Here is a 13,972-nt window from a genome sequence, read left to right as displayed (position 1 = left end):
TAAAAAGCCAGAGGACCTAGGTTCGATTCCCCAGGACCCATGTAAGCCAGATACACAAGGAGGTTCATGTGTCTGGAGTTCCTCTGCAGTGGCTGGAAGCCCAGTCTCTATCCTTTTCTCTCTCTCTCTCTTTCTCTGCTTCTCTCCTCTCTCAAATAAATTTTTAAAAGGGGGAGGGAGGGAAGAAAGGGAAGGAAAGACAGCAGGGAGAGGGAGAAAGGAAGGAAAGAAAGATTCTTGGGCTTGGACTGTGGAAGGACCCCGCTTGGGGGTGGAGAAACATGAGACGGGGCTGCTGCAGATAAACTACAACTCCCATGATTCCTTAGCGGGAGCTTTTGTCTCCCTCAGCCCTCCTACCTTAGCAACCCCAAAGTACAGCGGCCCGAGGTCGTCCCATTAGAATTTCTGTCCTCATCATTTCTCTTTCTAATTCTTTGCTACGGTCGCCCAAAGACGAAGACTTTGGATTAGGGTCCAGACGCGGGAGGCGCGGGGAGCAAGCGCTGACCCGGAAGGAACCCCCGGAAGTGGACGCTGGCTGGGCCGCGGCGCGCGGCGGGAGCGGGCGTCCGCGAGGAGCGCTGGCGTCCCTGCTTCTACTAGGTACTCGCGATTCTCTCGTCTCGGGCTCCCACCCCGCTTCACCGGCTCACAGACCCCCTCGGTAATACCGAGTTATGCCTGTGCTTTTCACACCGGCCTCGTGGCGCGGGCTGTACTTAACATGCGGGAAACAGAACGGTCTTAAAGTGTCAGAGCAGTGCTGCTGTGGTGGTGGTGATGGAGAAGTTTCGTTCTTAGGTATAGATAACCCTGGAGAGTTTGCCATTTCCATACATGTTATTATGTATTTTGAGCTTATTGCCCTCCACACGAACCCTCCCTTATCTTCCTCTCCCGCTAACACACTCATTTCCATTTATTTCCATCTCTATACCTTAAAACATTTTGAGTTAACGTAGGGTTGCATGATCATGGATAGAAGGCTATGTACTGTGGAATGGACAATTTACCAGTAGCTGCACCAGTAAAAAACCTGACTTCCCCTCTCCCAGCCATCATTAGCTGTTAACTGGTGTGGGAGGTGGGCGGGGGAGGGGGGGATGTCTCATGTATCCTTCCCTGTACATGCTAAGTGAAGTATTGACAGACCCAACCTTGTGCTGGAAACTACACCTACTGTGAGTTCATGAGTATAGTGGCCATGTCCTATCCAGAAGACAGCATTTCTTAGCCCTCTTCCAGGTCCTCCTGGACTTTACATTCTTTCTGCCCCCTATTCCGCAAGGTGCCCTGAGGCTTAGAAAGGTGGTGTTTAGATGTTGTGCCTTAAGCTGAGCACACAGTAGTCATTCTCTGCAATTTGGCAGCTGTGCCCACTACAGTAAGAAACTTCTGTAATCGAGGCTTCAAGCAGTACTAATCTATGGGAACAAATATAGATATTTAGAAGGCAGTTTGGCATGCTGTTATAACCTCAGTAGTAGGGTCCTTTCTAGGTCCTATGTCCCTAGCCATAGGATTTTGGCCAGGTTCTAATGTGCTCCAGACTAGATGTAAAAATACCCCAAAATGGCTGCAGGCCATTAGTGTTCCACAGTACAATTCCAGTTGTGATTTATTATGTTAAACCTATCAGTAGAACCCAGAAAATGCTGAATATTTTAGAGACCATTCTAAATATTTAATTTTCTTTTCCTTTTTTTTTTTTTTTTTTTAAGGTTTCTCGAGGTAGAGTCTCACTCTAGCTCAGGCTAACCTGGAATTCAGCATGTACTGTCAGGGTGGCCTCAAACTCACAGTAACTCTCCTACCTCTCCTCCCAAGTACTGGGATTAAAGGCATGCAGCACCATGCCCAGCTTAAATATTCAATTTTCTAGGTGATAATGCTAATTTAATGTTTAGAGAGATCAAATGTACTTATATATGAATGCATCTCTTACCATAGTAGAAACTTAAATGCAGTAAAGGTTGATTCTGATCATTTATTTGTAGAACTAGGAATCCAACTGTAGCCCCTTGAACACATTAGGCAAGCACTCTACCACTGAGCTACATACCAAGTCAGTTCTATTAAATGTTACCCTTATTTCAAGTTCCAGGAGGCAAAATGTTTTTGTTAGAACAAGTTATATTTCCCCTTTCTTTTTTTGTGTGTGTAGTGTGGTGTGATGCATACTTTCCCTTTCTTTTTCTGTTCTTTTTTTTTCTTCTTTTGAGGTCGGGTCTCCCTCTAGCCCAGGCTGACATGAAATTCATTAAGTAGTCTCACACTGGCCTCAATCTCACAGGGATACTCCTACCACTACCTCCCAAGTGCTGAAATTAAAGGCATGTGCCATTATGCCTGGCTCCTTTCTTGTTTAATAAAGCCACTGTGTACTTTTGGTACCTATTGGTTATCTCTATTGCAAGGGAGAACAGATAATTATTGTTCATAGCCAATTTCACCTAACCTGTAATTTATTAAGTAACTTTATAAAATTATGAAAGTAATATGTACTGTCTCTGTAAAAGACTTAGAAAAGTAGAAAGCAAAGCAAGCCAGAGATATCTATATTACAAACACTAACTAGAGAGCATCTCATTAGCATTTTGGTGTGCTTTTTGTTTGTTTGTTTTCTTTTAAAAATACATGCTGGGCTGGAAAGATGGCTTAGCGGTTAAGCGCTTGCCTGTGAAGCCTAAGGACCTGGGTTCAAGGCTCAGTTTCTAGGACCCACGTTAGCCAGATGCACAAGGGGGTGCACGTGTCGGGCATTTGTTTGCAGTGGCTGGAGGCCCTGGCACGCCCATTCTCTGCATACATGTCTGCCTCTTTCTCTCTCTGTCACTCTCAAATAAATAAAAATTAAAAAATTAAAATAAAAAAATACATGCTGGACTGGAGAGGTGGCCTAACAGTTAAGGTGCTGGCCTGCAAACCAAAGAACCCAGGTTCATTTCCCCAGGACCCACATAAGCCAGATGCACAAGGAGACACATGCATCTAGAGTTTGTTTGCAGTGGCTGAAGCTCCTGGCATGGCCATTCTGTCTGTCTGTCTCTCTCTCACACACACACACACACACTCTCTTTTTCTCTCTCAAATAAATAAATAAATAAACTTAAAAAAGTACATGCTTTATTCCAGATAGTATAGAAATTTTGAAAACTAAAAGGTACACTATTTTGTATCCTTCCTGTCTTTTCCCACTTAATACAGACCTACTGGTATCTGTTAACTTGATCTGAAGTTTTCCTTTGGGATCTCAGCTGAAAGAGAAGAATTGTGTTTTTTTTTTTCTTAATATTTTGTTGTTGTTGGGGTGTGTGTTTTGTTTGGGGGAGGGGGTTCTTTTTTGTAATGGTATCTCTTAAATCCCATATTGGACTCATTATGTAAGTGAAGATGGCCCTGAACTTCCTATTCTCTGCTACCACCTTTTGAGTGCTGGGATTGTAGGTGTGTACCATCACACTCAGTATGTGTAGTGCTTGGGATCAAATCCAGGATTTCATGCATGGGAGGCAAGCATTCTAACAACTGACTCACATACGCAGCCCAAGAGAAGCATCTTAAGTGATTGCAGAATTGAAAGGTATTAATCTTGAAATAGGCAACCTTCACTGTAACACAAGCTCTGCCTCTATCCAATGAGTAGTTCTGATTAGTTCATCCCACTTCCTTGGACATTTGAGCACCTGAAGTTAAAGAATTAAACAAAGTGCCAAAGCAATGTACAAGGCCCTGGGATCAAGTCCCAGCCCTAGAAAAAAAAATGTTCATTTAGTTTATCTAGGAGAGGTGCACATACCAATCTTAGCATTTAGAAGGTAGGCTGAAGCAACAGGGTCCCTAATTCAAGGCCAGCTTAGGCTATGGTAAGACCCTATCACTCATAAACAAATAGACAGACATAATTGTAAATTAGACTGGTTAATAGTGAATGCTTTTAAGAAAATAGTCAATATTTTCCTTAAACTTCAGATATCTATCAGTCACCTAAAGTCTGTATGATTATTTTGTAGCTTTCAAGTGTTTATTTAGACACTAAATTCTAGATTCTGGATACCTTCTAGAGGATAACTGATTAATATCCTACCAGTATGTTTCCTAGTTATACTTCTACTTGTCATAGTTGTATATGTTTGGTTGATAGAAAAACTGCTCTCTTTTTTTTTTCAAGGTAGGTTTTATTCTAGCCCAGCTGACATGGAATTCACTCTGTAGTCTCAGGATGGCCTCAAACTCACAGTGATCCTCTTACCTCGGCCTCCCAAATGCTGGAATTAAAGGCATTTGCCACCATGCCCAACTGAAAACTTCTCTTTTCTTTTAGTGTACTATTAGAGGTTTTAAGAATTCTCTTTGTGAGTTAGTGAGTGTCTTTAGATTTGAGGGAGTCAGTGAACTGAAGATTTCTTTATGCCCCTTTATTATCTTTATTATCTTTAGCTAGCTTTATTATCTTCAGAGTCCTTTTCCTCAGACTGCTTCTTATGTTTCAGATGCTGAGATGAACTGTCACCTGAGTGTTTGGCTTTTTAGAAATCCATCCCTTAGTGCTTATCCCCAGAGGCACATCTACCTTCATTGTCAGCCATTTAGACAGATAAAGCTTGATATGGGGCTAAGAGTTTTAAAACAAAGTAGGAATCATATTCTCCATCAGCTGTTAAATAAGAATTGGTCCAGAAGATGTCATCAAGACACCAGGACGCTTTGGAAGCACAGAGCTCTACAGAAATACATGGAGGATTTAAGAAAGGAGTACAAGGCACTTGATCAGTGCTTACAAAAGATCACTGTGAATGAAGGAGAACGAGGATCCTTAAACAGGAGACATGCTGAGTTGGCACCACTAACAGCTATTTACCAGGAAATTCAGGAGGCTGAACAGGCAATTGAAGAATTAAAGTCAATGTGTAAAAGTAAGTAAAAGATATGTGTATATAAGTACAAAATTGATTTTCTAAGTTAAACCTTTATTGAACTATCTTTTACAAAGCCTAAAAGTAATAAGATCCAGTCTGTATACTTGTTTGACATATTTCAGCTACTAAAGATCTACTGCTAAGAGACCAGGCTCTTCATGGCACTTAAGAGGTTAGGGTCTGGGAGAGTTGAAGCTTTAATTTATTGAACAAATCTTAATTGAGCACTGTTTTTCTAAAAAGAATACAGATCTAGCAGTTAAAGGCTCTCACTTGCAAAGGCTGCCACCCTGGCTCTGGTTCTCCAGAAACCATGTAAAGCCACATGTACAAAGTAGTGCATACATCTGGACTTCACTTGCAGTGGGAAAAGACCCTGGTGTACCCATTCTCTGTCTCTCTCACTCGCTCGTTCTCTCTCAGCTTACAAATAAGTAAAATTTGTGGCATTTTGTTGTTGTTGTTGTCATTTTTTTGGGGGGGGGGTTGTTTTCAAGGTAGGGTTTCGCTCTAACCCAAGCATACCTGGAATTCACTATGTAGTCTCAGAATGGCCTCAAACTCACAGTGATCCTCCTACCTCCACCTCCCAAGTGCTGGGATTAAAGGGATGAGCCTAGTGTGCCAGTTCCCTCTCTGTCTATCTGCCTCTTTCTCTCTCTGTCTGTTGCTCTCAAATAAATAAATAAAAAATATGTCTTCTAGAGGGACTAGTTAGAAGAAAAGGTTTTGTGAAAGGGGGATGAGGGAAGGGAAAATGAGAAGGTAACAGGAGAGGGTTATGATCAAAATGTATTATGTATATGTTTGAAAATTGTCAATAAAAATAATTTTTAAAATTCCTAAGAAAAAAAAGAACCTTCCTATTTTCCTCAATTCTGTAGCACTTTTTAATTACTGCTTTCCTTTGATATAGAAATAAAAGTATTTATTTTAAAAAAGAAGAAGGGCTGGAGAGATGGCTTAGCGGTTAAGCGCTTGCCTGTGAAGCCTAAGGACCCCGGTTCGAGGCTCGGTTCCCCAGGTCCCACGTTGGGGGCACACGCGTCTGGAGTTCGTTTGCAGAGGCTGGAAGCCCTGGCATGCCCATTCTCTCTCTCTCCCCCTATCTGTCTTTCTCTCTGTGTCTATTGCTCTCAAATAAATAAATAAAAATTTAAAAAAAAAAAAAAGAAGAAGAAGAAAGGAAATGGGTCAATGGTTAAAATCGTTTGCTTGCAAAGTCTGCTGGTTCAGCTTTGATTCCCCAGCCCCTACATAAACCATACACAAAGTGACACATGCATCTGGCATTTTTTTTGTAGCAGCCAGAGTCCCTGCTGTGCCCACACATACACACGCGTGTGCAAATACGTAATTCATTTATTTAGTTATTTACTTATGAGAGAGAGAGAATGGGTGCACCGGGGCCTTTAGCCACTGCAAACTAACTCCAGACACATGTGCCACCATGTCCATGTAGCTTACGTGAGTTCTGGAGAATAGAACCTGGATCCTTAAGCTTCGAAGACAAGTATGTTAATCTCTAAGCCATCTCCAACCTTCCACCCCATAATTTTTTTTTTTTTAAGTAGGGTAGAAAGGAAGGAAAGAGAAAGATGGATGAATGACAGATCAAAGTTAATAAAGAAAAAAAGGGGCTGGAGAGATGGCCCAGCAGTTGATGCTTGCCCACAAAGCCTGCCAGCCTGGGTTTGATTTCCCAGTACCTATGTAAACCCAGATGCACAAGTGGTAAATGTGTCTGGAGTTTGTTAGTAGCAGCAAAAGGCCTTGGGATTAAAAGCATGTGCCACTACGCCCAGCTAGCTGTATGCTTTTGAAATGTTGTGAAAAGGATCATGTTCCTATGAAGCACAGGCTACAAAGATATATTTAACCTCACCACTTTGTTTTCTGTTTTGAATGTGTTAGATGTGAATGCATCCAGAGATGCTAATAGTTATTTCTGACTTTTTAAGAAACAATTTTACTTATTTATTTATGAGTGAGAGAGAGAGAGAAAGGCAGATGGAAAAAGAAGAAGGGAGAGAATGGGTGTGGGTCAGTGCCTCTAGCTACTGCCAGTGAACTCGATACATGTGCCATCTTGTGTATCTGGATTTATGTGGGTACTGGGGAATGGGATCTGTGTCCTTAGGCTTTGCAGGCAAGTGCCTTCACCACTGAGCCATCTCTTGAGTCCCTGACTTTTTCTTTGTTTAAGGTAGGATTTCACTTTTAGCCCAGGTTGACCTGGAACTCACTCTGTAGCTCTAGGCTGGCTTCTAACTCACAGCAGTCTTCCTACCTCTGCCTCCTGAGTGCTAGGATTAAAGGTGTATGCCACCAAGCCTGAATTTTCTTTCTTTCTTTTCTTTTTTTTTTTTTTTCTTTTTTGGTTTTTCGAGGTAGGGTCTTGCTCTGGCCCAGGCTGACCTGGAATTCACTAGCCTCAGGATGGCCTTGAACTCAACGGCGATCCTCCTCCAATTTTTCTTAAACAAATGGACGTTCTAGCTGAGCTGGACCCATATGATGGGTGTTAAGTTATAGCTGCCACCCTCAAAGAAATACTCCCCACTTTCCTCCAAAACTAACTTTCTTAGATTTATATTTAATAAGCAGTTGTTTTGTTTTGCTTTGCTTTGCTTTGAGTCAGGGTCTCCTAGGCTAGGCTGACCTCTAATTCATTCTGTAGCCCAGGCTGGCCTTGAACTCACAGTGATCCTTCTGCTTTGGCCTCCAAAGTGCTAGGTTTATAAGTATGAACCACCATGCCTAGCTGTCCAATTCCTTTTCAAGTGCATGATTAATCATTGTTTCTATGCTTACTTAATAATATTCAAATCATGATCCTGGGGGGTAAGATCATGCTATTTATTACATTGAGAGATGTTTGCATATGCTTGGAAATACTTGGTAATTAATGTACTCCAAGTATTCTAGTTGGTCTATTGTGTAATCCCTTGCCTTCCCAATTAAAATAGAACATAGTAGAGAGCCAGTCATAGTGAAAACACCTGTAGTCCCAGCACTCGGGAGCTTGAGCGGAGGACAAAGAGTTCAGGCCAGTGTAGGCTACATGGTAAGATCCTGTATCAAAACAAAAACAAATGAACAAAAAACTTAGTAAACAAAGATAATGTGACTATTTAGTACTTTCTTTGTAAGAATTTTAAGGCTTGACCATTATTCAATTTGTTGGGTTTAGGTGTAAATACACAAGAGGAAAAGCAGTTTCAAGAACTTGCATTGGAAGAAAGGCAAATCATTGGTCAAAAACTCAACACACTGTACAATGAGGTATGTTTTAGGAATAGACTAATCTAATATACAGGAATATTATTAACATAAAGGAGTATTATTCCTTTTGGACAATGCTTTAGTGCTCAAAGTACTTCCTAAATTGATTTAACTATTCTTTTAGCATGGTAAGTAATAAAACTAAACTCATTATCAGTTGCTGCAAAACAATTTTGAAGGGCTGGAGAGATGGCTTAGCAGTTACGGCACTTGCCTGCAAAGCCCAAGGACCCATATTTAACTCTCCAGATCCCACATAAGCCAGATGCACAAGGTGATGCAAGCACTCATAGTTGTACATGCACACAAGGTGGTGCACATGTCTGGAATTTGATTGCAGTGGCTGGGCCCTGGTGTGCCAATTCTCTTGCTCTCTCACACTTTTTGTCATTAAAATAATAATAATAATAATAATAATATTGAAGAAGGCAAGGCATGGTGGTGCACACCTTTAATCTCAGCACTCAGGAGGCTGAGGTAAGAGGATTGCCTTGAGTTTGAGGCCAGCCTGGGCTAGAGTGAGACCTTGCTTCAGAAAAACCAGTAACAAAAATAATGAAATTGGGATGTCAATGAAAAAAAAAAACCTCCCAGAGATGGGGAAATCATAGCTGAATCTATTGACTTGTCAGACAAGAAAGCATAGTCTGGTAAAGAAATTTAGTTACCAATAAAAAGAATCAGGGGCTGGATTGATGGCTTAGCGGTTAAGTGCTTGCCTGTGAACCTAAGGACCCCGGTTCTAAACTTGATTCCCCAGAACCCATGCTAGCCAGATGCACAAGAGGGCGCACGCATCTGGAGTTTGTTTGCAGTGGCTGGAAGCCCTGGAATGCCCATTCCCCCCACTCCTTCTCTCTGTCTCCCTCCCTCCTTCCCTCCCTCTCTCTTTCTGTCACTCTCTGGTAAATAAACAAGAATAAACAAACAAAAAAAAAAATCAGGAGGTTGTGTTAGAATGTGTTAGGGTGATGGGACTCATGGTCATTGTTTTACATTGAAAACTTGGGCTGTAGAGATGGCTTAATGGTTAAGGCATTTGCCTGCAAAGCCACAGGACCCAGGTTCAATTCCCTATGACCCGTGTAAGCCAGATGCACAAAGGGATACATGTGTCAAGTTTATTTACAGTGGCTGAAGGCCCTGGCATTCCCATTCTCTGTGTGTCTGTCTCTTTCTCTCTGTCTTTTCCTCTCTCTCTCAAATAAGTAAATAAAAGTAGATTAAAGTATTTTTAAAAACTTACATCCTGGGTAGAATGGAAGGAACTAAGGGTGTAGAAACAGCTACTTAGCACCAGTCTTTAGTTAAATTTAGTTAGCTTTTGACATGTTTAAGGTCTTCAAAGTTATTAACACATGAGCATCAGCTGACAAAACCCAGACATGAGAGGGCAAATTTGCCACTAATAGAGGTCTCTTTTCATTCTACCTCAGTGAATGGTTTATTTATAAAGACAATGCAGGGCTGGAGAGATGGCTTAAAGGTTAAGCACTTGGCTATGAAGCCTATGGATCCTGGCTCAAGGCTTTATTCCCCAGGACCCACGTTAGTCAGATGCACAAGGGGGCGCATGTGTCTGGAGTTTGTTTGCAGTTGCTGGAGTCCCTGTCATGCCCATTCTCTCTCTCTCTCTCTCTCTGCCTCTTTCTCTCTCTGTCACTCTCAAATAAATAAATTTTTAAAAAAACAATGCAGAACATAGTACTGTGTACCAATTTCCTCTCTGTTGTATTTATCACCATTGTCCCTTCGGTTCCTTATACTAGGAAGCAGGAAAGAAACTTTAATAGAAACTAAAGGGGTGACTAGAAGTATCAACTAGTTAATTAAATGCAAAAGTAAAATATCTGACTCTTAGTCTAATCTCTCCCACAGACTATCAGTTAGAGCAGAAATGGAGTGTTTCAGAAATTGGCTGTGGGGAGAGTCATGACATGTAGGTACTTTTAGTTTGATTTGAAAGACTTTTAGTAATGAAGAAATTGTGGGGGCTAGAAGGATGGCTTAGTGGTTAAGCTGCTAGCCTACAAAACTAAAGAACCCAGGTTCGATTCCCCAGGACCCATGTAATTATGCAGGCTTCTGGAGTTTGTTTGCAGCGTCTGGAGGCTCTGACATGCCCATTCTCTCTTTTTCTCTCCAGCCCCCTCCCCATATAAGTAAAAGTAAAATATTTTTTTTTAATTGAAAAAAAAAAAGAAATTGTGGCTGGATGTGGTGGTGCACGTCTTTAATCCCAGCACTTGGGAGGCAGAGGTAGGAGAATCATTGTGAGTTCAAGGCCACCCTGAGTATACATAGTGAATTCTAGGTCAGCTTGGGTTAGAGTGACACCCTACCTCGAAAAAAAAAAAATTGTTTCCCTATATTTGTTACAAGGAGCAGTAGTTCTTTCCCTTATTAGGAATCTCCTTTTTTCCTTGTGCCATCTGAGCAGTGATTGAGCCTTATTTTTGGGAAACTTTAAACAAAGTGGCCCCCACCGAGAAGGTGTGACATGGTATCTACCATTACTATGGCAGAAGAGAATCTGTAATCATATGTCAGAAGTTTTCATTTTGAGTAAATAAAGATTTTCAAAGCCTTGCTTCATGCATTAGATGAAAGACACCACTGTTCAGGACTAAATGAGGCAAAATCTGTAATAAATTGAATGGAACACTATGCTTTGATCTTAAGTGTGTTTTAGAAAATTAAGACAATATATAGCATTGCAGAAAATATCCAGACAAGTAACTTCATTGTTACCATGAATTGGTCATGTGTCTTAGTCTAGTTAGATCTCCTCATGATACCATGTTAGGACTAAGGTTATTGGGATGCTACATAATTTTGTTAATTACTGACTTTTTAAATAGCTTAAGGGCTTTTATTAACTTCTAGTAACAATATACTAAGTAAATATATATATGCACCAATATTGACATTTTTCTTTCTTTGTTTTTTTTTCCAGCTTTTTCAGAGTCTTGTGCCAAAGGAGAAGTATGACAAAAGTGATGTGATTTTAGAGGTGACATCTGGAAGAACTACTGGAGGTAGAGAAATAATTTTATTGTAAATAATTGTAAAAAAAAACAAAAACAAAAAACACCACATTGTTACTTGATTTAACATGACTGTAACTTTAAAGGTCACTTAATATGTTTAGTTTTGGAGACTCTTAACTCTTTTTCTGGGAGGCTTATACATAAGGATAGATCTCTTCAAAGTTTGTGCTTACTGAATATTTTGTATACTTTCTTTTAGGTGATATCTGCCAGCAATTTACACGAGAAATATTTGACATGTACCAAAATTATTCATGCTATAAACATTGGAAATTCGAACTGTTGAATTACACCCCAGCAGATTATGGTAGGCATAAAGTGAAGAGTTTGTAAATGGAAAGTGTTACAATTATCTTTGCCTCTTATTTTAATGAGAACCGTGTTATCTCATTTTTTGTATTTTTTTTTAATTTTTTGTTTATTTTTATTTATTTATTTGAGAGTGACAGAGAGAAAGAGGCAGATAAAGAGATACATAGATTGGGCACGCCAGGGCCTCCAGCCACTGCAAACAAACTACAGACGCGTGTGCCCCTGCATCTGGCTAATGTAGGTCCTGGAGAACCAAGCCTCGAACTGGGGTCCTTAGGCTTCACAGGCAAGCACTTAACCGCTAAGCCATCTCTCCAGCCCTGTTATCTCATTTTTAAGACCATTTTTGGTCTAGATCTTTTAAACATTGTTAAGTAGGCTCACTAATAACAGTGGTGCCGGGCATGGTGGCACATGCCTTTAATCCCAGCACTCGGGAGGCAGAGGTAGGAGGATCGCCGTGAGTTCTAGGCCACCCTGAGACTCCATAGTGAATTCCAGGTCAGCCTGGGCTAGAGTGAGACCCTACCTCGAAAAATCAAAAAAAAAAAAAAAAAAAAAAACCGCAGAAAATAACAGTAGCTTACTAAACTGAAAGGAGAGCAGGTTGGAGTTAAGTAACCATCCTCTAGATGAAGGAAAATGCTAATTAAAAAAAATATTCGGGCTGGAGAGATGGCTTAGCGGTTAAGCACTTGCCTGTGAAGCCTAAGGACCCCGGTTCAAGGCTCGGTTCCCCAGGTCCCACGTTAGCCAGATGCACAAGGGGTCGCACGCGTCTGGAGTTCGTTTGCAGAGGCTGGTAGCCCTGGCGCGCCCATTCTCTCTCTCTCCCTCTGTCTTTCTCCCTGTGTCTGTCACTCTCAAATAAATAAATAAAAAATGAACAAAAAAAAAATTAAAAAAAAATATTCCTGGGGGCTTGGTATGGTGGTGTATGCCTTTAATCCTAGTACTTAGGAGGCAAAGGTAGGAGGATTGCTGTGAGTTCAAGGCTGCCCTGAGACTACGTAGTGAATTCCAGCTCAGCTTGGACTAGAGTGAGACCCTACATTAAAAAAAAAAAAAATTCCTGGGACTGCAGAGATGGCTTAGTGGTTAATGCACTTGCCTGTGAAACCTAAGGACCCAGCCAGGTTCAGTTCCCCCCTACCCATGTAAGTCAGATGCACATGGTGGTGCATGTATCTGGAGTTTGCAGTGGCTAGAGGCCCTGTCATACCTATTCTCTCTCTCAAATAAATAAAAATTTTTTTTAATTTTCCTGTAGAGAAGGAACATCTACTTTGGCCTAGATTATTGCTCTCTGTTATTTAAAACAAAAATATACTAAAGTTTTTTATTTTTTTCAAAGTAGGGTCTCACTCTAGGCTGAGCTATCCTGAAATTCATTATGTAGTCTCAGGGTAGCCTAAAACTCAAAGCAATCCTCCTACATCTGTCTCCCAAGTGCTGGGATTAAAGGCACATGCCACCATGCCCATCAGGTTTTATTCTTTTAAAAACTTTGTCAAGGGCTGGAGAGATGGCTCAGTGCTTAAAGGCTCTTGCTTGTAAGACCTGAAGGCCCTAGTTTGATTCTCCATTATCCATGTAAAGCCAGATACACAGAGTGGTGCATGCATCTGGAGTTCATTTGCAGTGGCAAGAGGCCCTGATGCATCCATATTCACTCACTTTCTCTCTCTCAAATAAATAATTTTTGTCAATTATATAATGCAATCAGAAAATATTATCAATTGACTATGTAACACAATTAGAAAACATTAGCAAATAGACTCATCATATGTTAGATTTCCACAGAAGTAATTGCTGAATTATTTATTTATTTATTTATTTGCAGGTAGAGAGGGAGGGAGAGAAAAAAATGGACATGCCAGGGCCTCTAGTTGCTGCAAATGAACTCTAAACACATATGCCACTTAATGCACTTGGCTTTACCTGGGTACTGGGGAATTGGACCTAGGTCATTAGGCTTTGCAGGCAAGTGCCTTAACCACTGAGCCATCTCTTGCACAGATTGTTGAGGGTTTTTTTTCTTTTTACTTAATCTTTCCTCTCAGCCTTTGTATCTGCCATGGAAGAAGATTAATGATAATTTGTTCCATTGCTGGAGGCAGAACAGCTATTGTAGAACTGACTGAGAAACAGTATGTCACTGTCTGATAGCTTTCTAAGGCATTTTCAAGGGCAATCTAAAATATACACAGTTTTTACCTGACATGACTCTAGCAACCAGGTAGGTTAGATTGTACTTCCTAGTCCTGGTTCATTCATTATTAGCTAATATTAGGAAGATGGCAGTAGTTGAGGCAGCATAGTTTCAATCTCTGAATCCTGACATAAAAGCAGAGTAGCTATGTGGCAAAACCAAAAGTCCAAGGACAGCATTTACACCAGCAC

At 40.8% G+C, this 13,972-nt stretch overlaps 1 protein-coding gene across 5 annotated transcripts in view; it reads left to right on the top strand.

Moving 5' to 3' along the window:
* The first annotated feature begins 380 nt into the window (after positions 1-380).
* Mtrf1 (mitochondrial translation release factor 1) overlaps positions 381-13,972 on the top strand; it is a 39,081-nt gene continuing 25,489 nt past the window's right edge. Inside the window, exons 1-5 of one of the 5 annotated variants that reach the window (XM_045145615.1) lie at positions 381-606; positions 4,497-4,919; positions 8,116-8,207; positions 11,164-11,245; positions 11,457-11,564. In XM_045145615.1, coding sequence (XP_045001550.1) covers positions 4,505-4,919; positions 8,116-8,207; positions 11,164-11,245; positions 11,457-11,564 — 697 coding nt within the window. In that variant the 5' untranslated portion in view covers positions 381-606; positions 4,497-4,504. Of the gene's footprint in view, positions 607-4,496; positions 4,920-8,115; positions 8,208-11,163; positions 11,246-11,456; positions 11,565-13,972 lie in introns of those variants that run through there. The other 4 variants (XM_045145616.1, XM_045145614.1, XM_045145613.1 and 1 more) reach the window with 4 other exon arrangements.

This window comes from Jaculus jaculus, chromosome 3 (genome assembly GCF_020740685.1).
Source record: "Jaculus jaculus isolate mJacJac1 chromosome 3, mJacJac1.mat.Y.cur, whole genome shotgun sequence".
In the NCBI taxonomy this organism is placed as follows: domain Eukaryota; kingdom Metazoa; phylum Chordata; class Mammalia; order Rodentia; family Dipodidae; genus Jaculus; species Jaculus jaculus.
The sequence above is the reverse complement of the archived record's forward strand: the minus strand, read 5'-3'. Positions and strand labels throughout refer to the sequence as shown.